The sequence below is a fragment of the Podarcis raffonei genome, chromosome 12, assembly GCF_027172205.1.
Source record: "Podarcis raffonei isolate rPodRaf1 chromosome 12, rPodRaf1.pri, whole genome shotgun sequence".
Taxonomy (NCBI): domain Eukaryota; kingdom Metazoa; phylum Chordata; class Lepidosauria; order Squamata; family Lacertidae; genus Podarcis; species Podarcis raffonei.
In genome coordinates, this window is record NC_070613.1 from 23,693,721 (window position 1) to 23,721,109 (window position 27,389).

Genomic DNA, 27,389 nt, shown 5'->3' on the forward strand with positions numbered 1-27,389 from the left:
GTTCCATGAACAAAACAGAGTTTGCACAACTGGTACACTTAAAAACAAATTGGTGGGCCAAGGGATCAAATAAAGTCCATGCATGATCTGGAGTAGGCTTCCTCAATCTTGGCCCTCCAGATGTTTTGAGACTACAATTCCCATCATCTCTGACCACTGGTCCTGCTAGCTAGGGATCATGGGAGTTGTAGGCCAAAAACATCTGGAGGGCCAAGGTTGAGGAAGCCTGATCTAGAGTATTATTTAGCTTTGAATAGGTGTGTTCACAAGCTCCAGCTTTGCTCCTGTTTCCACATGCCAGACATGTGTGAATCATCCTTATCAAATCAGTTAGAACTCTATAGAGCCCTGCTGTGAGTGTCTGTATTAAGAGAGAGAGAAGACTGTTTTAAGAAAGCAAAGCTGAAAGTAAAGCTGAATTCCTCCTTTGAAAAGTGAAGCTCTAGATATCACTTTCTGAGGTTCTGTTATTCTGACGAGTCATTTTCAATTTTAGTTTTAACCTGAGAAGTAGCCACAACTGTACACAAAGACATCAATAAAGACGCTGAGTGAAAGTGCTTCACCTTCTGCGTGGTTTGTCTTAATTAACTGATCCTCCTAATGAAATAGCCATAAGGCTATTGACATGCACATTTAAAGATCTTTAAGCATGAATTACAGATCAATGTGTTTTCACTTACAGCACAGGGCTTCGTCACTGCCATCTGGGCAATCAGGAGTGAAATCACAAAACTTGTCAGAAGTAACACAGTCTCCATTCTTACATGCCAACAATCCAGGTGGACAATAAAGAGATGGAGAATCAGAGGTTTCCAACATTGTTGCCCCTTAAAAAAACAACAACACAGTTGCTTATTCTTGCCAGGAAAAAAACCAGCAGATAAAACTTTAAGTATTATCTACAGAACACATTTGCCATATTTTTGGCTCAGGGGTAGAGCACATGCTTTGTATGCAAAAAGTTCCAAGACTGAAATCCTAGTATTTCCAGATAAATTGGTCAGGTAGCAGGAGATAGAAAAGCTCTCTGCTTGAGACCCTGGAGATCAGCTCCCAGTCAGAGAAAACAGTACTAGACTAGATGTTAGTCCTGCTCAGAGTAAGTGGGCATGACTTTCTTAATCACATTAATTCCCGTAGGTTTACACTGAATAAAACATAGTTGAATTTCACCCAGTGAGTAAACTTTTGTTGGCTATAACCCCCAATCCTTTCCTGCCTTAGCAACACTTCTTTCCCTTCAGCTAATGTATTCAATATATTCTTCAGTCTGCAGAAGTAGTGGGGTTTTAATTCAATGTTTGTTGCTGTATGATCAGGAGAAAGGCTTGCAAAATTGTCCTGATCTTGTGGGCCATCGATGGTCAATGGCTTTACAAATCTATAGCTTAGATTCTGCAGGTTCCATGACAGTCAGAAGATTCTGTACCACATGCCAAATTCTGCACATACTGAATCACATAATAATGTGAGTCCTGCATTGGACTACATCTGATAAGACTTCTGTAAATTATTCTCCTGCATGAGGTGAGAACTGAGAGACTCCCTACTCGATATTCCTTCACTGTTTTGAATACTGCTAGCTATTCACACAGGGCCCTTATGTCTAATTGGGGAATACTCATGTACAAACCCATGCACACAGGCTCAAACTGTGATGTCCAAGATGTCCAATATACAGTCTAGAGATTAAATATGTGATTTGAGTCTTTTTGTACAGAACTGTATGTGCATATGCACCAACTGGGCATGATTGTAAGGCAGCATGGAGGCAAGCAAAGCTTGGCCCACCCTTCTTAGGGTATACATGAGTATCTGTCATTAGCCACTGAATAGATGTAAACTCTGACATGCATGATTCTAAGACATCCTCAAAACATAGGTACTGATACAAAAACCTATACTTGGGAATCAGCTACACAGCTGTGTTTTAAGCACATTATACAAATGTGACACTAGATGGTGATTGTGAACAAATTCAATATATATTTTAAAACTTAAAAAAAAAAATTCTTTTTTTAAAAATAAATGTTTATTAAGGTTTTACAAAACAAAAGATTCATCATTTCAAATGTATCATTACCATAAATGAAGCTCACATAGAAAATAAAGACAACAGAAAGACAAAAATATATAGCAAAAAAAAGAAAAATAGGAAAAAAGAAAAAAGAAAAATCCACTTTCTTAGATTTATAAAGTTCCATACCCCTCTGTCTTGACCTCCTCACATCCCCCTTTTTTGTGTTCCTCTTTATTCCAGTCAAATTCAGCAAGTTCAAAACCTTATTTAAACCATGCTTAATTTTATGTTCTTCTAATTATTATGTCCCAATTTTTCATTGTTTTAACCCATACCTCATCTTATATACTATGACATAATAATGTTCTGTTCATAACCCCTTGTCCTTTTTAAGATTCTTCTTTTCATTCACATTTAACCAAATCACACAAACCCTGTTACCTTCACTTCCCACATCATATTAACACTCAAACATTTTGCAGTATTTTTGTAAATAGTCCTTAAACTTTTTCCAGTCCTGTTCGATCAGTTCTTCTCCCTGATCACATTTTCATAGCGTTTTTTATATGTGTCTAGATTCCACCCCAGAATGCACACAAAAATCAATCATATGGAACCAAACAAAAAACAAATCACAAAACCTCAAAAACTTGTAATAAGCCTGCTGATTCCAGCTAAGATGGCAGCCCTTTATCAACTCAACTGGGAGTAAGTGCCATTGAACTTCACTCCATGGAACTTACTTCTGAGTAGACATGTATAGAATGGCGCTGTAATTATACCATGCCTAAGTAATATATTTTTGTGGAAGCATAAACAAAGGGAGAACAATTAAATAGGTCAGCAAACCAATTTGAAAATGCTGCTCTGTACTTACCTTTTTGTTCAGTACTTGAAAATGATTTATAATTAGTCCTACAGGCCTTTGTTATACTGATGTCATCAACAGCAACAAAGGCTTTTGTTGACTGAACAGTGGCTTGTAGAATTATCTGCAATACCAATAAAATAACCTTATTAAATACTACTTATACATGTATGCTCTGTGTTTAAAAATTAAATACACTTGAAGTTAAATTCCATTTGCAAATAGCCTGGGATTTTTTCAAAAGAATATGCAACTATTTTAGCAAACAATACCATAGATATGTCAATTCCTCAAGTCTCATTAATAATCACATTTAGTATTGAACTACGGTATGTAATCTAAAAAATATTATCTCACTCCAAAGTCAAAACATAAGCCTCATTCATCAATCAATTCTTTATTGCAGTCCAAAGACCCAACAGAGTTCAATGCATACAATATACATTCATAGCATATAAAATACATTAAAAGCACACAAACTGCTTGGGCAGATCATAAGACTATGACTTTTCAGACTTTTGTCTAATACAAATTGATCTCTGATCTTGGCCACCTCAGACAGAAACTTGGCAACAGCCAAAGTCACACTAGGAATCCTATCATCCAGTAGGAACTTGGAATAGAAATGGCATAGAATTTGCCTGTAGATTTGCCAATAGTGGGTTACTCATATGTTGTCGGGTCTGCTTATAGTCTTCAGGACAGGAGAATGTGCTTCGTGCATTCTACTTCCTGATTACTACAGGGAGAAAATCTTGCAAAGTAAGGAACAGCGGTAAATTTACCTTGGAGCATTTCCGAGGGGAACACATTAAATTTGGACATAGCAAAAAGTCTACGATAATGTTAAATTCTTTAAATATTCAGCTGTGAAAAACAACCCGACATACTGTATACTCATGGCATTCGGTGAGCAGGATGAGTATGAACAGGCCTGCAAATCACAGAAGGCAATATCCCACAATCTTTGTTTTACTGAATTAAGAGCAGTGTAATACCCCATTATGTAAGAGAAGATCTTAGGACAAACCAATTGAAGCATCTTTTGGGGCAATAAGTTTGGACCAACAACTGAATTACTCATCCTGAGATAAATGTAGGAGTCACCCTGTGCCCAGTTTGAAAACACTGGCATTAAGCCAGTCAGAATTCTATTCAGTATTCCAAGATCAAGAGCACTGCTTGAAAGAATATCATGCACATACAATATACACAAATATCATGCTTTAGGAGATTGGGGGATATGGATCAGACTAGTTTAGAAGCCCATCATAACTATGCTAGTCATATATCATCCTCAACAAGGGAATGCAGGTCACACAGAGAGAAACACGTCTAAGGTTTGCATTACTCTCTACTTCCACACCTCTGAACTGTAAAAACTCAAGAGGAAAAGAAAGGCAACTGAAAAATAGGGTAAAGAAGTGCATAATCTAAGTGGAAAGGGGGTCAATTTCACAATGCACAAACATCCACCATCCAAACATCTCAAGGGCTAAGGAAGGGACCATAAAAAGTCATTACATCCAATACCCAATTCATACAACAGGGCCTCAGCAACCATGTTAGCGGGACATTAGAATAGGCTGCCTGAGTTACACGGCTTTCTAGATGAGCAGAAGTTGTTGTTTGCAATTCAGTTTGATTCTCCCATTAATTCATTTTTGCCATCCCCACCGAAGCCAACAAGGCATTTTCACAATGAGAAATAATATCTGTTGTGATATTTTGTGTAAACACATAATGGCTGACAGCTAACAAATAGAGCCACATTTTATTGCGGGGGTCACTGGAGGGCTATGCGTTGCCCTGCTGAGAAATAGCTGTTTGCTTAAGGGCCTCATAGAAGTGAAATATGACTGAAGCACAATGCTTAAAACAGAAGCCTCTCTTGCGCTATAAATATTTATGGTGTCCAAGATGAAGCGAAGTGGGCTTGTGCAGTAAGGGTGCTTTTTATGGTACATTAGCTCAACAGCAGACTCCACATTAGAATCACAGAGAGTTGGGGTGGAAGGGAGGAACGACAGTGACGTGTTCTGAGGAATTCATATGTCATTTTAAGAACTTGGCTAGAGAAACATTGCCCATCAGTGACAATACCATAATTGTCACTGGTGGGGAAGCTGCCAAGTTATTAACACACATGTATGGCAACTTAGGGCACTGTCAACAGGGTATAACATCCCCTAGATAGGAGTGGGAAGGCCTGCATTGTCGCCTGCTCTCCTATGCTGCTAACTCTCTGCTCCTCAGACTAGGAAAAAACTAACCTACACAAAGGAATGCAGCTAAGGAGTGGCTGAGTGGGGAAAGCCTTTGAGTCAGAAGCCATAGCCAAGTACAATTCAATAAATCTTGGCTTCAACAACTTCCTATTGGTAAGGCTCTGGTAACCTAAGCAACAGAGCTGCCACTTATGCCCACCTTTGCACACTGTTAGGGAAAGGGAGGAAGGTGCAAGATGACAGAGGAAAACTGAAGGTAGGGAAGATACGTTGCAGAGGAGGCCAACCAGGAAAGAAAGCATCCAGAATTCACCAGGCATTCTCAAGATTATTATTTTTTAAAGTCCAATTCAGCCCAGCCTGAGCTGAGATGTTGGGAGCTTGCCTATTCCTACTTATGTTGTTAGTTTAGACATAACATCATATTTGCCAGGTACTGGTATATTGCAGGGACCAAAAAAATGGTGACAACACTGTAAGTGGAACACCATAAATGAAGTTACTAAAATGGCTGTGCATGATTAATGAGCCTGAAAGGATCAGTTTCACATAGACTATGATGGAGAACCCACGGTCCTCCTGTTGGACTCCAGGTCCCATTAGTGACAACAAGTATGGCTAAGGATGATTGGGGGTGTAGTTCAGCAACATCAGGAGGATCCTACTCCGGCTATGAACCTGATCTGACTCCTAAAACAATTTTATCTAGCCTGGCACCCCTACCAAGTCTCACTCATACCAAAAATAAAATATTTTTCAAACCTTGTAAGAAAATATATTCTACATCATCTTTTTAAATTTTATATAACTGAATATCAACATCATTGGAAAGCTCTTCCTCCTACTTTCCTACAGAGTCTGACTAGCTGTGAAGGGATTTAGCTTCTGGATGTGTGTATAGAAATCATAATGGCTCCTGAGAAACTGGCAAGCCCTTCTCTAAATGCTGCTTACAACTATCTACTAGAATAAACATGATCTCTAGAAATGTGAAATTCTGAATTTTCTGAAATTGTTTCTAAACCAGTCTTAGATACATACTATACCATACTATCTAGGAGCATTCTCCTTTATTTTTCCTTTCAGCTGAAGTAATGTATTGGGTTGGATCCATACCAAGTTAGTTGAATTTAAGTCGCACTTAAATCAATGGAACAAATTAGTTTTAATTTCAAATTCTCTCCATAGGAACTAGGACAACCGGCTTAATCTGGATCCAGCCAACTACATTGTTATTGTTAAAGTTTTAAAGTTATTTTGCAATGAGGAATACCAGCAGCAAATAACCACTTGTGTACACTTGTACCGTGGTGCAGGTAAGGGGCTTACCTGAAAAGGTCCTACAATTTCATCGCCAGTGATATTTCTTAAAAGGACATTTGCTTTTGTCCACTGCATTGTGCTCTTGAAAGGCTTTGAGTTATGTAAGCTTTGCAAATCCCCATCAACAGGAGTTCGAAGAAAGACACTCAGCTGGGAATCCTGGGACAACTGATACCAACATCTCATCTGTTGGAAGGATTTTTAAAATGAAATTATGAACCCCTTCAATGGATCACAGAACAATCAACTATGAATGAACAGTATCTTTCCACGTACCCTTTAATCACAAATCTAATGTAACTGACCTGCAAGCATCCTCCAGTCTCCCCCCAAAACCGACTGGGCTTTTAATTTGTTATTGTCAAACACTTAGAAACTTTGAGGTTGCAGCACAGAAGAAGAACCTTTCTTTGGCCTTTTCTCAGAGTCAAGAGCTGGCAGAGAAGCTGCCAGTGCCTCTTGCAGTAGGGGGAAATATGGGGAAGGGGCCAGTAGCAATGCTGCTACTGCTGCAAAGAGGAAGATGGGGCTCTCCAGTGGGTGAGTTCCAGTGTCAGCAGGGGCACTGGCAGGGACATTGACAGTGGGGTGAGGGCATTTGTTATAGCATGCCAAAGACCCCCTGAAATTTGGTGTTGACCCTGCCCAAGGGCATCTTGCAGGCTGCTGTTGGGGAGGATTGGGCTAGGACTGGGCTTGGCCCTCCAGGTGTTGTTGGTGTATAAGTTCCTATCCCCAACCATTGATCATGCAGGCTGGGGATAAAGGGACTTGTAATCTATCATCATCTGGAGGGGGCTACATGTTTCCCAACCCTGGGCTAAAAGCAACATATGGTCTAATTCAGTTGGCTAAACAGGAAGACAAAAACTGCTTATGCAAAGGATGGCAAGGAAATATCACAAAGTTACCTGGCAATACAGAGCATCGCTGGGGAGTTTTGTAAAGACTGGGCTGCTGAGGTGAGAAATTATAGGCTTAGTGTTTGCCTCCGGTGAGCCAGTGACATAAATAAAGGTTCCTGAAATATAAAATAGGGAGGTTGTTAGGAACATTCATTGCCTGAAAACATAAATGACATGAGCATGCCTTTAATGCACTTCTTGGGGACATTCTTCTTCAAGCCTTGTTGATAAGTTCTTATTCAGACCTAATAATAAATTATGTCCTGTGCATACAAGCCTAGGTATGTTTCTGGCTCATGCACTTCATCCTCCCCTCTCCTCTGGCATGGAAGATCAGAAGTTTTTGCTTCCATTTTTAATGAACAAGACAAACCATTTTTAATGAACAAGACAAACTATTACAAACTGGTTACTCTTATCTAGGTATTGGTGAAACTGCCACATCAGTTTGTATTTTGCTTTAAGAACCTGTGAAAATTCATCAGCATTTCTGTGTGAATTTCTCCAAATACATGCATTTCTGTATAGAATTTTGCCTAATGCACACAAATGCAAAGCAATTTCCCCCAGTATAATGCTTTTATGTATATCATTTTCACCATTCTATGCTTTTTTACACACACTTTAATATACATATTTTTGTACACATCGCTTGGCTAGAGAACTGCAAGTGGAAAATTGGAAGAAGTGCAAATTTAACAGGAGAACCCTTTTTTGCTTCAGATAATATTTCACAAAGTGCCAACTGAATTGAATCCCCCCCCCCCCCGTTTCTGATCTCAACTATAGTTTACTGAAACAGGCCAACTTCAAACTATAGTTTATGAAGGTTCCTTGTTTCAATAATTATGATTAGCCACAGTTTAGAGGTAAAAACAATGCTAACTGTGGTTAGATTAAATTGGAATCTGAAGTTTCAGATCTCTTCCTCACGGCCACACCAGGAGTGCGGAGGGACAGCACACAAACTCAAGGCTCATGTATGAAACAACAGAACACTGCATTCAGTTTCTGCTTGCAGGTTTCCCATAGACATCTAGTTGACCACTGTAAGAGCAGAATGTTGAACTAGATGGGCCTTTGGTCTGATCCAGCAGGATTCTGCTTAGGTTCTTAAGTTCTTATTGTTTATTATTATACATAGTCATAGTCATAGCCATAGTACATATGACTATGACATAGTACATAGTCATAGTAAGTTTTGTAAATTCTCAGTAAACTTCAGAGGCTGAGTCTTGGACTACTAACCTTCTCATCCTTTCCAGCTCCACTGTTCCTATCAGACTTTTATCCATCCCCTCCACCACCATCCTGTATGGCTGCTTTTTAACTTTAAATAAAAGGCATGAGAGCTAATCATGGATCCCCTGATATCTCATCTAGTTTGGCCCTTAGATTTTAAACCAACGAAAGAGACATTACATGCTGAGTCATGGAGTGATTAATTGCTTTGCCCGAAGTACTTTTCTTCCACTGGCACTACTCAAAGAGATCACTCTGGCGTTTATTGCTCAAACACTGATTGATGCTGAACACCCCTCTGCTCCCTTTTCACCCATCTCCCACTATTAGCACAAGGCTTGTTTTCAGAGCTAGAAAACAGCAGAGTACATAAGGTCTCATCTGGGAAGACAAAAGTATGTTTCCATTGCCCTATACAGTGTTGCAAACTATGTTTGGAATTAATGTAGTGCACAGACGATCAATTAAATTGAGCAAACAAAGCAAATTCTGCATTACAACTAGTGCATATATACCGCTAATGAAGCTCTAGTCCTGAACAAGCAACAATAGCTTAACTTTGAAAGTTATCAGGAGGAAGAGATGAAACTCATTGTAATGAAAATGCCTTTCCCCCTCATTTACAACTGTTTCTCTTGGTCCCATGTGGTGCTGAAATTGACTAGACCATAGCACATTATTTTGGTTCAATTATTTCACTTGTAAGAGAACTGCAAATTTAAAGCTACATGAGACCAGTGCTACTTGGTCTTGAATGTGTTAGAGAGATTTAATGCATGCCATTAATAGAAAATTGTCTTTAAAAAGAATAATTTAAAGTTATTCAAATCGTGTGGAACCGTTGCCCAAAAATGGGCACCCATGTTCTGCTATTCTTCCTTATTGAAGCACTACATGATAATTTGCACGGATAAAGGATTTGTATGCCATGTATGCACCACGGCATTTCCATCTATAGCAGCGCAACTGGATGCCTTCATCTGCCCCAACTGCAACAAAACATGTGTCTCCTGTACCAGTCTTTGCAACCACAGTAGGCAATGCAACCTTCCAAGCGTTTGACTTCACCCCCAACGGCACACTCCTCCACTGTCTCCCGAAACAGACGGACGCCAGCGGCAATTACCCATATACATTGAATTAGCTGTATGTGCAGCTAATTGTACATGCATGCCATTTGTATGTGTGTCACACACACTAAATGCTCTGCGATAAAAAGGAAAACATTCCACGAAAAATGATCATTCATTTATTTATAAAAGATGAGGTGTCAGGCTTTGGTAAGGAGGCATGAGGCTCTGGCAGGGTGCCTTAGCACACCCACCTCCTTGCCAAAGCTGGGAAAGTGCTAACTAGGCTTTGGGAAGGAGTTCTAGGACCCTGTGAGAGCCTTGCACACCTCCTTGCCAAAGCCCAGCATTTCATTTACCCAACTTTGGGAAGAACCACCCTGCTCTAACTAATTGTAGTTTCCCATTTCATTCCAACCAGGTAACAAGTTATCAGCTTCAGAACAAGCCAGATTCAGAACAAGAAGATTAAACCATGGTTTAAATTTGGTTGGATATTGTGGCTTGCTCTAAAAGCTCCTGGTCCGAATTAAACAGAGAACTATGATTAATTAGGGGCTTCCTGGTTTGATTGTGCATGCTGCAAAGGAAGGAATGAAGAGGTTGCATGCATGGGCAAAAAGCTTATTCATATCTCAGTTTATTATAGTGAGATATAATCATCTCAACTTGGACATTATCTGTTCTCAACCACATTGAATCATCTATTATGTATGTTATTCAGTTTCTCTCATCAACCTGCCAGCACAGGCTAGTACTTTTAAAGCATGTTAGCAGTCTTACAGATCATGGAAGCCCAAAGCATGAGCCGTATTTTTTCTCAAGAAGCCCACAGGCTTGACATTGTTATTTGTGCTAGTGGGAGGAGGGAAGCTTAATTAAAGATCTAATCAGGACTGTCAAACTATCAGCCTTTGGATTTGAGCGACTACAGATATGCACTATGTAGGAGATAACATCTTTGAGAGTTTTCAGAACGGAGCATTTTAGATGACAATGGTACTGTTCTACTAAAAAAAACCAACTAGCTGGCATGCTTCCACAGAAATCTACATCTTACCTATAAATGGTATACCAAAATGACCAATATTATGGAACACCAGAGTCCTTTCCAGTGCTATGGTTCTGTGATTAGGTGGACCTAAATCTCATTGATTCAGGGGCATTTAGGATTGACTGCTATCATTCTACATGACCCAAATAGCTGTCTGCCTTTACCCAGTGAAAGAAGAACTAACCTTAGAGCTGGTAATAATTAGCACATTGGGCAGTGCCTAATGGCAAATCAGTTAGTGACAGCAACAGTAGGGATGAGTGAATGTGTCTTATTTCTGGTGTGCATTTTTAAATGTGCATTTTTTACCAATATATGCATTTAAAAGCATACTGTTTATGTTTAAGCCACTGGAAATACAAAGTAACTTGGACCCCAAGACTGCATATTTGAAAGTTAATACATACATATATACATACAATGTGCTTGAAAGCTCAGAAAAATGCTGCAGCATGACTCACCCTTATTGCTGCTAGTTGTATGATCTGTTCCAGGAAGGAGGGAATCCCCAGAAGTTTGTGCTTTCATTATCTTCCACTGTACATCCTTTGTGTTCAGTGTCTTCCATTCGCAAAGGTCAGACTCAAAGTCACAGAGAGTGTAATTTGCTATTGAAAACAGAAACGCAAATAGAGTCAAGGGGGTGGGTGGGAAACTGATACAAAAATGTTACTGCATTATTATCTAAATTAATCTGTCTTAATAAAGCACCCATTGGGGTTTCACATTCAAATCCAAAAAGTTTATTTAAAACGGAAACTATGTGAAGACTTTAAGACATCTATTGCCAACTGCAGCAATAAATTTAACACAAAAGTCTTTATTCAATATGAAGATCTTAAACTGAAGATTAAAAGTAGGGGATAAGTTTCCTAATTAATAACTCAGTTGGTACATTTACACAAAAAGCCCTTATGAGTGCTGTAAAACCATACTTTTTTCAAGATAAAAACAACCAAGAATGACACCTGAAAAGCAGTTATGATTGCAGTCAGGCTATCTGTATAGTAAGGGACTAGCCCAACGGTGATTCTAAAACACTGAAATGTTCTTGCATTCAATTTACTAGTTTAGGCTTGAATATGCATTGGTCTTATTCAGATGTAACACTAAACTATGACCAGAGTTTCCTGTTACATTCAAACTCAGGGAAACTCTGGTTATTACTAAATTATAGTTTGTTTCTAATATTCCTTTCTGTAGTGTAAATGCTTTCACTAGTCCTTTTGGCACTGTACTATCTTTGGAACAGGTGATTTAACTTACCACAAGCTGCTGGATCTTCATCACTTCCATCCAAACAGTCCAGGTGGTAATCGCAGGCCAAACTACTGTCAATCCATTGGCCATTGGCACAAGCAAATCGTTCAGAAGAACAAACCTCTGGCAATTCTGACGTCGTGTTTCCCACAAAATGAAAGTGATGCAGGCAGATGGTGCTCATGTTGCTTTCGACTGTTCCTTCTAAAAGAAGCTGCAAGAATGGTTACTATTTTATATTTACCAAATTATTTCAATGGAAAGAGGAACAAACGGAGACTGAGGTGTTAACATGGTTAATGTATTTGCTCAGTGTTTCATGCAACCTCTTTTAACATTTGTCCTGATTAAAGTAGGACATGAGCCACAGATAAAGTCATTACTCATGCACCACATTTAATGCACTTCCTATGCACATAGGCCCAATTTTGTGCAACATGAGCATGCTAGCAGCACATCCACACAAGCCATTAAAGGACAGTATGCTAACATTACATAATAATGGTAAAAGTGTGTGTACATGATATGGGACATGTGTGGTACATGCCATGGCTTGCATACTGTACGAAACAAGCCTATGCTTCAGTTAACCAATTGGATTGGGTATAAATTCTTTCTATGTGAAATCTAAGCCGCCTTCATGCATGAATTACATGAAGGGGCTATGGGGCTGCATGACTGCTCCTGTGGTCTGTTGGGTTCCACTTGCTACATGTCTAATGTGTATGTATTAGGCATGAATATTTGCTTGCCTTCCACATGAGCTGGAATCCCAATCCTGGAAAATTCTAGTTCTCATTGAAAGCCTAACACCTAAAGGTCTATCCATATAGGGTTTTCCCTGCGGATATGCTTGCCTATTGCCCGGATGTCAGATACTGAGCCAGAAGAAGCTGAATGAGCTCAGGGCCAGGGGAAGCCCTGAAGCATCTTTCTGCAGATGATGCCCATTCATGTGTATAAGGCACATAGGGGCTCCAATCAATGCTCAATTAAAAGTTGCTAAGATTGTTGGCTGCTTATGAGGAACAAATCCACATAAAGTCGCTGGGACTAACTTCCAGGTAAACACGCATATATTGATTTGGTTGCACTTTCGTAAAGGCCAAACAGGCTCATGTAACTCCATTTTCTAACATAATTTCCACTTGTGTAATATACACAAGCGGATCAATTCAAGAGCCCTTTAAAATGATGAACTGTTGAAATATATTCAATATTACAGCAAACTGAATGACAGCTGGTGCAAAAAGAAAGGACAAGTTAACACACACCAAAGCCATTAGCAGGGATGGAGAGGTAAGTACTCAGATTTCCTATCTTTACAAATCTCCTTCTTTGGAAAGCTCACAAGAGATCAGTATATAATCCATTTTGCTTCCCTGCTACAATTCAGTCAGAGCCTTCCTATAGGCCTTTAACCCCTACCGATGTGAAATAAGGTACTTTACCTTCCTAAATCTTAGTTATAATTGTGTCAACAGGGCCAGAGTAAGTCACAGTACACTGAGGTGAATTGCAGAGCAGATCCCAGCTCAAGTACTATCCAAATACATTAGTGCCGCAGGTTACAGACACTTCAGGTTACAAACACTTCAAGTTACAGACTCCGCTAACCCGGAAGTAGTACCTCGGGTTAAGAACTTTACTTCAGGATGAGAACAGAATCGCGTGGCGGCAGCAGGAGGCCCCATTAGCTAAAGTGGTACCTCAGGTTAAGAACAGTTTTAGGTTAAGAACAGATCTCTGGAATGAATTAAGCTCTTAACCAGAGGTACCACTGTAGGTAAGCATTGTTGGTTGCCCTTTTCAGCCAATGCTGCTTCCTGATTTTATTTTTAATGGTTCACAACAGAAATTGTTGGTTTTGAGGACTGCCCCATTGCACTGCCCAGTACAATGAAGACAGCACTGGTGCATACTGGCATGCCTTCACCAGTCAGCTTTGACATCTCTCATCACTTGCAAGGCTCTGGTTCAGCCTACAGAAGATAGGCTGGGCAAGGACAACAGATTAGGAGTAGAAGGATCTGTCCATTTCAGTTCTCTCAGTTTCTCATTTTTCAAACCTTATATTCAGTTCTTCACATTTTGCAACAATTTGTGATTGCGCGTCGAGGTCCCCAAGACACCCCCCCCCAAGAAAAACACAATTGACACTTAATTTTTGTTTAAGGTTTTTGGCCACAACTTTATTCAAATACAGCAATGTGAGTGGTTGCTTAGGCATTGGTAGCACTAACTGCCCCCGCACGGGGACAGCTCTGACATTCGCACCCCCCGTGAAGTCAGGAAGGGTAAGTCACCTGGGGAGAGAGACGGGACTGGGAACCATGCCTCACCTCTCCCCAGCATGCTCCCAGGGGCTTGCGTGGCCCTAGCCCCTTACCAGGGGGTTTCGGACAAAAGCATGGGGCAGCCCCTGAATTCCTTTAACGGTAAAACCCTTCAGCAGCAGCAGCAGCATTTTGGAGGGGCAGGCACAGCCGAATCCATACCCCTCCACCAGCAGCAGCATTTTGGGGGGCAGGCACAGCCGAATCCATACCCCCCAGCAACCAATTCCAGACCAATGCCTGACCGCAAACCTTACAAGTTGTGACGATTCGCTACGCGGTAGGCGAAAACCAAGTGGCACACACTAATCAGCCAAATGGCAAAATTCCTACCGGGCCCCTGCCTCAAAGCAGACGACCCCATGACAGGCAATAGCAAGGTCAAGCAAACAGCCTAACATTAGGGAAGGGAGGGCGGGTGATCCGAAGCATGCAGCGAAAGAGGACGTCCGTTGTATTTAACAAATAGGGCTGTCAATCACTAATTGGCAACATCTAAATTTCCCCAGTAACAGCCCGCCCCTGCTTACAGGATGGCCAAACCATTTGCCTAGTAACAGTGAGGTGTCTTGTCAGCCCTGCCCACAACCTGTGCTCTCCATGAGGGAGAACACACTTTGTAAGCAAAATCCTCATGAAAATCCACCTGCATTTTAGTGTGAATTTCTCCTAATAAACACATTATATATGTAGTTCTGACTAATGTACACATTTCTGCAAGCAATTTCCCCTAATATAATGCATTTTTCGATGTTATTTTCACCAACACCTTCATTTGTATGCACACTTTTCCTAATTTATGCGTTTTTAAAAAAAATGCTGCTTAGTTGGCAATCTGTATTACCACATTCAGAAAAGTGCAAATTTTGAAGGATAGATGTGTTTCTATTTGCATATTGTTTAAAAAACTGTGAATTTGATAGATTTGGCTTTTAATGTATGCTATGTGTACTAAATCAAATTTCTCCTCTGTCCCTACATTGATAGACCAATGGGGAAATGATATTGCAAACCAAAGTTATACATTCTCCTGCTACCATAGAATATTTTAAAGTAGCTGACTGGGTCTCTGACTTGCAGTCCAGCAACTCTTATGGGGAGAGAGAAGGAAAACACTTTAAAAAAGAAAAGAAAAGAAAAGAAAAAGGAATCAAGGATGGTATTTGACAGGGTCAGATATTTCATTGCTTTTATTCTCTGAACTCTATATCCACAATGCACAGACTAGTCTATCTCCTAAGCAGTTCAGTTAATGTAGTTGCTCAATCAATTTCAGAATATATACCATATATATATATATATATATATATATATATATATATATATATATATGCATGCGCAAAAAACATATTGTTTGTAAATAATTATCCTTTTAGGATTCAAATAAGGCATGAATTTCACAAGTGGATGAAAAGTAGGAAGGAACATTGTACTGTACAATATACTCAGTAAAAAGTACTATTAAAAATAAGTTGGAAGGAAGTGAGGAATTACAAACAAAGTAATCCGTTTTTGTTATGCTGGAAATTGATTTGACGCAGGAAATTGCCAGGAGGTAATTTTCCTGCAGCATGTTTTAAAGTGCCAGGTGTGCCCATAGTTTCTGAAATTCCATTCTGCCCTTTTAATGGAAAGCTTAATCCTGCAACAGCACTGGCTCACTCACCTAGCAGCAACTGGCTGGCTGAATTTAAAGGTGAAATAAATTGGAACTGCTGCTGACAGGTCCACTTCTTGTTACACTCCATGTGATTTCTATACTTGGTAGGCTCTGGGAGCGAGAGCCAGACCAGTGTGGTGGTTAGAGTGTTAAAGCAGGACAGAGAGAACAGGATTCAAATCCCCACTGAGCATGAAATTCACTGAGTGGTTTTGGCGCCAGTCACTATCTCTTGGCCAAACCTACCTCATGGGGTGCCGAGAGGAAATAAAGGGGGATAAGCATCTATGTCATATACACCAGAGCTCGTTGGAGAAAAGATGGAATAAAACAATTTAAGAAGTACACAAGACTGAAGAGTTTTAAGTTAGATATGGTAACAGGCTTACTGCAACACAAAGTTATTTTCTTGCAGGGCAGCAATTTTGTTCCTGGCATGTTAAGAAGGTCCTCAGTGGCCCATGGGCAGAATTTGTCTCAGGCTTCTGTGTGAGGTATGGCCAGTGATATGGACTGGATTGTCAGGACCTATGCATGTTCTGCTCCCTCCCTCTTTCCTGAAACCTGCAGCCTAGTCATCAAATACTTGGTGGAAACTTGAGCATCAGTGGTACAGGCAGATCATTTTAGAACATGGACTTAGTGGTTGCAATGGGCCCCCCTCTGGACAGACTTGTGTATTACTGCAGTTGTGTGGCACACACCATCAACCTTTTTCTTCTTCCCCCTCCTGCCATTCCATTCCTGATATGCAAAAAACCAAGAAGTTTACTATCCCTTATTTTATTTTTTAGAAATACACTGAGCATATTTAGTTTCTTAGTTCAAACTTGCTTACATCATAGTATCAGCAGGAGTACAGGGGGGAAATGGGGTTTGCTTCTGCTGCCCTGATGCTAAACATATTGACTTGGGAATAAGCACTATTTTGCTGTATAAAAGGATAATATCTTGGCAGGTAAACATTTATTATTATTAGTAGTAGTATTAGTATTATTATAATAAATTATGGTACTTATAATTAATATTTATTGAAAATAATGATTACCTGTACAGCCACCCCAGCTATAAAACAGGGGAATCTGTTTGTTTGTTTCTAAAAAGAAGAAGATAAGACGGCAGGGAGACCAGCATGAGTCCCAGTGCATGCCCATGCCAGCCCAGTGCTGATGTGGGGTCTCTTGGCTGTTCCTTCCACAATCGGCCACTCTCTTGGTACTCATTTGGGGCTCCCTTGGGAGGCCCTGGACTTTGGTGCCAAGGTCCAGCCCTAGCTGCACCACTGCTTGAGATGCTTGAAAAGGAAGCTGTAGACCAAAGAACTTTGCCTGCAGGGTGCTTCCTGTTCTCTTACATGAAATATATTCTTCCAGCTGCAAGCATGCATTATTTCATAGAAGAAAAATCCCAGAACATGGAATTCTCCATATATTCAGCAGCACCCCTAGGATCACCTTTCAAAGTGGGGATGCTTAAATGTTTTTCTCTTACCTTGGTTTTTTTAAGATCTGTTGGTATCTGTATTTCTGCTTTCACCCACTCATTGTTAGTTGGTGCACTGGCTCTCCACAGCACCACTTGTTCACCCTGACAGGTATAAGACACATATATGTTCATAAATTTACATACATATTTATAAATGTGCATCCATTTTATCTATGGCTTCTGTCAAACCACTTAAGTTCAGCCTTCCCCCAGTTTGATGCCCTCTAGATGTGTTGAACTCCAACCCCTATCATCCCTGACCATAGTTATGCTGGATGGGGCTAGTGGATGTTTTGTCGAAAACATGGGGAAGGCAGCAGTTTGGAAAAGGCTGGCTTAGCCGAACTTTCTGAACCATATCAGCCTGTCACTGCTGCCTGGAGAAACACGGCTTTCTGTACTTCGTTGCTGTGTTTACTGCTCTGATTGCACGGACTCCAGGGAAGACAAGGCATTTGCAGTAATTAGGCACAATAATTGAGCAATTATCAGGAGGTATCTATGTAAATGTAAAATAAACTGCAATGGAAAGTTACAAGGCAGACAAAAAGACAAATGTGGGGTGGTTTCCCCACATGAGACAAAAGGTTAATGGGAATCTACTCTGCCAATGCTCATGAAACTTTGTTTAGAAAACAGCACAATCTTATGAATTTCTACTCAGAAGCATGCCCCATTGAATGCAATGTGACTTACTTCCAGGAGATGAAGTATCTGTTTTCCTGTGCCTTACACTGCATTGTGTGCTCCAAACACAAGCCCTAATCTTTTCTTTTGTATAGGTCAAAAAGAAGCTAAGACCCTGGAAGCCAAAATAGTCAGAGCAGTTCTAGATGTACCTCCCTCCAGGCCAGGGTGAAGAAATATGGATCTTATAAGAAGTGATTTCACTACAGGGTTGCATGAGACAAGAGGCTAAGAAGTTACATAAATCATAAACAGAAATATCTAAACCTAAGAGTTTCTTGGCAGGACCAGGATATGCCATAAAAAAGCTAAAGGACCCCTGACAGATAAGTCCAGTCGAGAATGACTCTGGGGTTGCGGTGCTCACCTCGCTTTACTGGCGGAGGGAGCCAACGTTTGTCCGCAGAGTTTTTCCAAGTCATGTGGCCAGCATGACTAAGCCACTTCTGGCGAACCAGAGCAGCACACGGAAACACCATTTACTTTCCCACAGGAGCAGTACCTATTTATCCACTTGCACTTTGACGTGCTTTCGAACTGCTAGGTTGGCAGGAGCAGGGACCGAGCAACGGGAGCTCACACCGTCACAGGGATTCGAACCGCCAACCTTCCGATCAGCAAGCCCTAGGCTCAGTGGTTTAGACCACAGCGCCACCCGCGCCTCTAGGATATGCCATAGGTTATATATAATTCTATAGAGTCTCCTGAGGTGGTCGCTTAAGCTGGAACATAAAGTACAAGAAAAAAGAAGGCACTGGGCAAGGTTCCTATAATATCAGCCCTGGCCAATCCAGAGGGTTCAGATTCCCTGTCAATCACAAGATGGTGGTGTACACACCAATTTTCTTCTACAATGGAAATATTCTCTGGGGCCTAAACTATATTGCCCATGGTGCCATGGCACACTGGGCTTGGGCTTGGTCGCAGGACTCTGAGGCTCTTGGGTCAAAGTTCCTTACAGTTCAAAAACCAGAAGTTTTATTATATTGCACATTACTTGGTGGCATTGCTGCCATTATGGAATGGAAAAGAACAAGTTCTCTTTGTGCCCTGTCAGCTACTTCAATTTGTCACTGTTCTCTTAAGTTTCACTTGCAGGTTGAAAAATTAGACCTGTCACAGTTTTCAAGGCTTTGCTGCTCTTAAGGCAGCAAAGGATGATGCTAGTTTGTGTAGTATATAGACTAATTCCTTAGGGATGTGACTTTACATTTCACATAAACTCTAGAAAAAAATTAATTGGGTGGAATGAAGCTATTCAGCAGTCAGAAAGGGTCAAGCTCAACCCCATTCAAGAGGTGAAAACTCCCCTGCTTTGTTATAATACCTCCAGGTCAGAAAGCCTAATTTTGTCTCCGTTCCCATCACAAAGGCTTGGAAAACACTTTCCACTCCTTCTAGGAAGAAAAAGTAAGTAATTTGGTAATAGATCATCTAAGTGTCACTATGTTCTGAGCACTGCCCTACAGTTCATCAGCTCCATTGGTTTCCATCCTCAAAAAATGTTCCTGGTACCTTTGTGGCTCAATTTTTGGCTCATTTGTCATCAAGAACTCTGTGCCATAGGTTGTGGGGTTACATTAATTCCCCTAACCTCAAGATTTTGGTCTTAAAACAGCAACAGCAACCTCAAATGCAGGGCAGCAAGCAACCACAGCAAGAAACACGGTGGATAACGGATAAATGCTAATAGCAACTCTAGCTGAACCCACAAAGCAATTGTATTTTGACTGGGGAAAAGAGTATAATGACTGAATCATAAAAAGTGTAAATAGTCTGCTGCAAAGAAAGGTCTGAGATCTGATAATGTATGCTGTCAAAATTATATTTGAGTATGTATATCAATGCCTATTTTCAGTTAATTGATTTAATCTCTGTGCCAAGTCTTTTAATCTCTTCCCTACTTTATTTACAAAAATTGTGCCTAATTGACCTATGATTTTGGTTAAGTACTTGGAGAAGAAGAAGAAATAATTTTAATAGAATTCTTTTGAGGCCACAGGATACATTGAGCATATGTGACTTGCTGGCATAAAGCACTTAATTTGTTTTTGCTTTGTTTGTTTGTCTGTGGAAATGAAACTCATAACTTGACTTGCAAACCCTTTCTGCTAGCTAAAGAAGAAAAAGAAAAAACCATGGTGCTTTTTTGCCTTTGAACATACAGGCATAATTTAGCTGGTGAGCTTTTTTTCTATCATTTACTCTTTTTCTACCACTTTTTCTCCATGCCATAGAATTCAGATTTCTTTTGACTCTGTGAGTCAATTTACATGTTACAGCCCCACATGCAAGTTGCTGGGAGGGAAATCCATATGGTGGGTCTTCTGCAAGGGGAAAGTAACATCACCTACGACATGGATTTTCTATGTCACATGGCGAGCCTCCATACTAGTGCCACATATTCATTAGAACAAAAAAAAAGTGCCCTGTATCAAGTCAGATCAACATTCCATCTACTTCTGTATTGTCTACATTGAGTGCCAGCAGCTCTCTATGATTTCAGACAGGAACCTTTTCCAGTCCTGCCTGGAAGTGCAAGGATTGAACTAAAGATCTTTTACAGGTAAATCAGATATTTACCAAGGAGTTTCAGCCTCTCCCAAGTTAGCCTGAATTCTACAGTTCCCCTTGGCATGGGATTGAAATGTCCATCTCCTGTTTTCTGGGTCAGTGCTCTGTCCCTGTGAATCATTCTTCACAGTAGCTGACAATGATGTGCAGCTACTCTATACAGTGTGAAAGATCTATATAGTAAATGGCATGGTGTGCTATCAGCTCCTTTGTGAAGCTACTACAAAAGCAATGCAGGAAGGTGGTAGACAAATGTATTCTTCATTGCCTCTCTTTCGATTCTTCTGGAGAAGGATAAGATCTATGTCCTGACTACAAATATCCTTTCCCTGGTGGAAATTGATGAAATATGCAGAAATGGCTAAATTAACTTGGTAGAATAAGAGGTTAGGAAGAAAGAGTTTTTAAGGAAGATTGGAAAAGATTTGTAGAATATTAGAAAAAAACCTATTGTAAACAAATTAAGGCGTTGGCAGGATTAGAGTAAATTTAGCAGTATAAAGTTGAGACAAAACTGAAAAAGGAAAGAATACAGATTGATTAGAATATGCAGTGGAAAAGGGTAACTAAAACGAACTATTAAAGGGGAGGGGAAAGGAAGTTGATGTTAAATGTATGATATATGCTTTGGTGAATGTAAAAGTCTGTAAAATTAAGAAATTGTATTTTTAAAAAAAAAAAACCAAATATTAAAACAAAAACCCAAATGTTGTTGTTTTTCCCATTTCAAAAAGAATGTATGAAATAATTCAGGGAAACACAACACTGAAGCCTGCAAAAACAATCCTATTTTTAAAAAGTGTTTGTTTCTGCAGACATGTTCCATTTTCCAGATTTTCTGCTGAAGCTTAGTATATATACCTCCCTACTAAAAATGCACAAAGAACTTATTTAAAACAATGTGCTACTATTCCATGGTTTCTATAAAAGCTTCGTTCCTGTTCCTGGAGAACTGGATGAAAAAGGAAGGGAGACTGGGCATGCGCTGCAAGAGAGGAAGTCTGTTTTTCTGTCTGAAACTGAATTATATCCACAATTTTTTACTCACCGCATCAGTATAAAGTACTGCTTTGAGAACACTGTTATCCACCATGGTGTAATGAAACCAAATATGGCAGTTTTCACCAAAGCAATGACACATTGTGCCATTCAGAGTTGGGCTTTCATATGAAGTGTTGACCCACTTATAGCATCCTGAAAAAGAATCTCTCCATTAGTTCTTCTAAAAATAAATGACTGGTTCCTTTAATATTGATGATGATAACAATGATAACAATTTATAGTAACCTACCTTATATCAGATGATCTCAGAGATGGGTTACAATTCATAAAATGACAAGACAAAACCACAAAAATCAGTACTCATTAATAATTATAGCCAACATAAAATCAATGCTCAACAGTAAGAATTAACATAGTTAGCTCAAATGCAACTGCAGGTCATGCTGCCAAAATGCTTGGTGCCAAAATGAAGCCAGAGGACTGGTCCCCAAGGGTGCTACAGCCAGGGTGCTACAGCAGATAAGGCCTTCTCCAGCATCTCCACATGTATGCCCTACTAAAGGTGGAACACAGATGAGAGCCCCCCCAAGAGATTTTAATGCCCAAGTACGAGTATGTGGGGAATGGCACTACCTCAAGTATTGAGGTCTCAAGCCATTTAGGGCTTTAAACACCAGCAACAAATTTGAAATCAGACCAGAAAAATCCTGGCAGCCATGGTCCAGAGATGGCTAAAGTGAGATTTTCCAGATGTTGCTGGTGTAGACAGTACAACCAATGATCAAGGATAATTGGAATTGCCATTCAGCATCAACGGGAGGGCCACATATTAGCCACCACCGCCATAGACTTAATGCTATACAGGCATCATGTCTGCCCAGCGGCCAGTGTGTTGTCTCCATTGTAGCTTTCATTTGAAGAAGTCCTCAGGTCCTTCCACCCTCCTAATATGGAGCAATCTGCTTCCATTCTCTATGAGTTTCCACAAATGATTTATACTGGAAATATAAACAAATATTTTCAAAATAAAATGTTTTCAGCTTTTAAAAGGCTGTTTTTCTGAAGGAAGTACCAAAGGAGGTGAGATCTAATCAGTGTAAGACCCCTGAAGTAATTCCATAGCAAGGCATATTTTGCAACCAAGTTGCAGAAGCACACGGGTTTACAGCTAAAGCTGTAATTTCAGATCTTTTTGACCTTTTGCTCCCGATAACAGCATTTCTATGGAGGCCTAAGAGAATGACTTGTGTCCTTCATATTCTCCTTTAACTATCTGAAATAAAAAGAGCAGACATCTGTTCTTTTAAAAATATATGATCACTTCTTATTCTTGAATCATTGGACTATCCGGCTATTTTCAGAAGCTGATAGTTAAAATCTTCTAACACTTCACCCTTCGGCTTCTGTGAATATCATTATGGATGGGAAATATAGAGCTTGTTCTCAGAACAATTTCTATCAAACAGAAAAGATGGCCCTGTAGCCAAATGGGGCAATGGCAAATTCTAAAATGAGGTCAGGCATTTCTCTTTTTCCTGCTGATCTGCTGTGCATCAAGTCATTTAATTTGACCTTGGCACTAAAGTACACCGGACGGCGATGCTAATGTGAGTTGATTGGCAAGGCAGGAAAATTTTAAGGCAGTAGTATCACTGGCTTTCTGGCATTTTTACCATGTGGCTCGCTGACCTCTTCTTCACTTAACCCTGGTTCAAACAGAAGTTCAGGGGTCTTCTTATCTACAGGACAATCAGTGTCAGGATGGGAACATTTTCACAGCTTCCTGCTACTGGAGATTCAAAGTTTGTTGATATGAATTTTGAGATGCTATGGTTTCTCATTATTAGGGCTTAAGCTCCAAGAGTGGTTGTTCTTGTGTAAACCACAGACCCTCTGTGCTGCATATTTCTTTCTTTTCCTTCATGACAATTTAGGGTGGCCATTCATGCAGTACCAGCACCCCGAAGAAAGAGGCTACGGGTTTGCATATGCCAAATTACAAACAGCTCTTCAAATAGTGGGCTGTCCTCTGTAAAGTAGGGCACAAGGCTGCCCTATGCCTACTGCCCAGGTTGTAGAACCAGGGCCACTAGCAGCACACCAACATGTGATTCAGAACATTGTAGAAAAGAAAATATTGGATGGCTACAACTGACCATGTTCTATATTAGCATTCAACCCCAGTCTCTGAGAAGTGCAATATTCCAGGGATTTTAGGTGCTTACCCGGGGTCCATGTTTCCTTTTGGAAATGAGCCACAGTGAAGACTGTGGTGTCTTTATGATATATGATTTATTTGCACAAATATACAACCTGAGCCTACGATGAAGGGGTTCCTAGCATCAACACCCCAAGAGAGTCTTGCTTCTGCCATAGGCATGACCTTGGATCCAAACAGACATCAAACATCACACTCTGCTGCTTTGTTTCTCAGTCACATAGCTCCTAACTCTCTAAGCTCCAGCTTTATCTGTTGAGGAAGAGGGGCCCGACTCATTTGCTGTCTCACACTGAGCCCCTTTCGTCCTCTGTTTTCTTAATGGCTCATCTCCCAGACTATCACCTCACTTAGGAAACTTAGTCTGGCTTAATCAGCTTTTGACACTTGTGGATTCCAGGGGATTAGAAGTGTCTATTACACAACTTACGACACATGGGTCTGATTAAATTCTAACACGTACTGACTCCAGGAATTTAGAAATGTCTAGCACTCATAACAGTATTGTCCATGTAGGTATATGGGAATCTGCTTATTTTTACTATCTGGCAATATAGCAAGGGTACTTTTACCATATACCTGCTACCAAATGAAAATGGGGAAAGCAGGTGTGCAGTAAAATTATTCTCACCATGCAGACTGGCTTCTAGATATTAACTTCCCATTGTGTGATTGCAGCACATTGCAATATGAGACCTCAGGCTAAATGATTACGAGTTGCCATCCATGCTGGTGTATAACCATGCTGCCATGGTAGAAAAAACGATACGATCACGGTAACAGATCAGCTGATCCATTACATTTAAAATGAGGCTCTTAGAATGAGAGTTCTTTAAAGGCTGAACTACATGTTAGGTTATTTGGGGGGCAGAGCAGGTAGTGTGCTTAAATGGCCATTTGTATTGGAAGGAAAGGCAGATGCTATGCTCCGATGCACCATGTTCTCCCAATCTGGGTTAGGGCTCTACACCAATTCCCTGCCAACACTCCCCCCTTCCCAGCTGCTATTTTCCCTTAAAGCTCCTATATGTAGTTTGACCATTATGCAAGGAAAGAATTTTCTTAGGTACTGCAAATAAGTTAGATGGCACAGCTCTGGTTCACCAGAAGCAGCTTAGTCATGCTGGCCACATGACCCGGAAGCTGTCTGCAGACGAACGCCGGCTCCCTCAGCCAGTAAAGCGAGATGAGCGCCGCAACCTCAGAGTCGTCCGTGACTGGACTCAACGGTCAGGAGTCTCTTTACCTTTTTACTCTAATCTTAACACCAACTTCAGTGGATATAAACAGATAATTGCATTGTCTAGCAAAGACTATGCACAGCAACAAATTAACAGCACAATTCTTTATATGTGTATTCAGAAGTCAGTCCTATTGAGTTCAGATACCTTAATCCCAGGTAAATGTGCACAAGACTGCAGCCTAAGACAAAATAGTAGTTCCTGAATAAACACAAATATTCAATGATAGTAGTAAGTTCCTCTGCACTCAGGGCATAGGTTGACTAATATGGCATGGGTTTTAATAGGGTCCCCCCCCCCGCACTATTTCAATTTCCTTTTTTAGAAACTTGAGATCAAATAGCTCAAAGACTGTATCTAGGAGAAAAGATTAGATTTTATTCAAGCAGGTTTTCTAATCTCACTCATTTGTATGCATCTGTGTATCAAAAGCCCTTGTTAGAGAGTTATGCTTTGAGACGGCTATATCCTTGAAGCTCACTAGGCACAGGACCTTGCATCTCATTTTGGAGCTTTCAGTAAACTTTCCCTTGACAATAATTACCACTTTAAAAAGACTAAGTTTACGGGTCAGTCTTTGATGAATGAATGCTATGATAGCCCAGCTTGCATGTCCAAAGGGTAACATTCTAGGCAAGATAACATGAGCCAGATTTTGTAGGTGTACTCACAACAGAGCACTTAACATGTTGCAGCACTCAGGCGGCCACTGAGAAATGCTTCCACATGGTGAGAGGTCTCTACAGTGGGCTCGGAACATGGATTTGCCTTATCACTTGGGAATTCCCTAGGCTTATGGAAATACCTTTTGCCCAAAAATGATTTTCACGTGAGTGCTTTTCAGAACTTTCCATGTGAAGAGATTCATGATTAGATGTACTGGATTAGGGAATCTGTTCATTTAAAAGGCGGCAAAGAGAGAATCTTCTCAGATCCTGCAAACCAGGGCTTATGTTAACCTCCATTGAATATAAACAAATATTTGTATTGCCTAGTAAAGACTGGTTGATTATCCCACTCTTTGTCTTTGGAAGCATTATGAGGGACTGTGAGAAACATCATGGAAAAGGACCAAGGTGAAACTATGAAACTCCCTTGTTATTTTTGTTTAAGCAATCTTGTTATATTTATAGTATTGAAATGCAGGTTTTTTTGGATGTTATTATATTTTTGTTTCGCTAAGTTATTATGAAATTGTTTCCGTAGTGTTTCTTTGAAACACATCCCTGTTTTGCTGCAAGCTGCTTTGAGCATTTTGTGTGTGTGTGTATAAAAGTGCCATACAATTAAATTGAAGGAAGGAAGATGAATGAATGATTAGACTGCTGGAGTGAGACAGAGCAGACTCAGGTTCAAAGCTCACCTCCTTTCAACATAATCTATCTCACAGGGAGTCATGTACACTGCCTTAAACTCACTTAGATGAAAGGTGGGATCAAAATGTAATAAATAATCAATGAAACAGCTCCCAGAAACATTTGTCATTAATTTTATGTAATCTGCATTAATTGGGTATTTTTTGACATTATGGTCAAATCCTGGCACCCAATGAAATGTGTTCATGTTTAAGGGGCCTTGTTTAACGTAGGATAAGTCAAGCCAGTGTAAACAGGAACAGAGCAGGAACAGCGAGCATGCACTGCAGATATTTGAGAGGATATTTATTTACTGAGACAATTCATGAGTGCCATAAGAAGCACTGGCGGATGTTACTGCACTTGCAGATGTCAGGTTAGCAACCCCTGGCATAGACTGTGGGATAGGCTGGGAGAGATGGGGACAGTGGCATGGTTTAGCTCTTTCCCTTCGTATGATTAAAATCACATAGAGGAAGATGTGTGAACAGGGCTATGGACAAATTTTAATATCAGCATCCTGTACAGCCATGTGAAAATGCTGCATAGACTTTCACTGGTAAATAGAAATACATTTATTCCTTTGTTACACTTTCGGATTTTAAAACAACGCCCTAAAGTGGCTTGTGTTTGATACAGTTTTGCTCTAAGGTTGTACATTCAGATGCAAGGAATTAAACATTTCTAATTTTCATACCAACTCATGTTACATGTTCTCAACTATCAATGAGCAGTGAGTTTAATCTAATCACTTATGGAGAAGGCAGAAAAAACAATGTATATATTTCACCAACTTAGATTTCGGGAATGTAGTCTAATCTGCAACAGTCGAATAATCTTAAATAGCTGGGCTTTGTT

At 40.2% G+C, this 27,389-nt stretch overlaps 1 protein-coding gene across 2 annotated transcripts in view; it reads right to left on the minus strand.

The window, feature by feature from the left end:
- Window positions 1-27,389, minus strand: part of MALRD1 (MAM and LDL receptor class A domain containing 1) — a 224,678-nt gene that overhangs the window by 176,154 nt on the left and 21,135 nt on the right. For both annotated transcript variants that reach the window (XM_053409891.1, XM_053409892.1), the window contains exons 7-14: window positions 21,764-21,909; window positions 17,461-17,556; window positions 11,980-12,187; window positions 11,175-11,321; window positions 7,354-7,463; window positions 6,449-6,628; window positions 2,901-3,015; window positions 684-830 (exon numbers count right to left, since the gene is read on the minus strand). In XM_053409891.1, coding sequence (XP_053265866.1) covers window positions 684-830; window positions 2,901-3,015; window positions 6,449-6,628; window positions 7,354-7,463; window positions 11,175-11,321; window positions 11,980-12,187; window positions 17,461-17,556; window positions 21,764-21,909 — 1,149 coding nt within the window. The remainder of the gene's footprint in view (window positions 1-683; window positions 831-2,900; window positions 3,016-6,448; window positions 6,629-7,353; window positions 7,464-11,174; window positions 11,322-11,979; window positions 12,188-17,460; window positions 17,557-21,763; window positions 21,910-27,389) is intronic.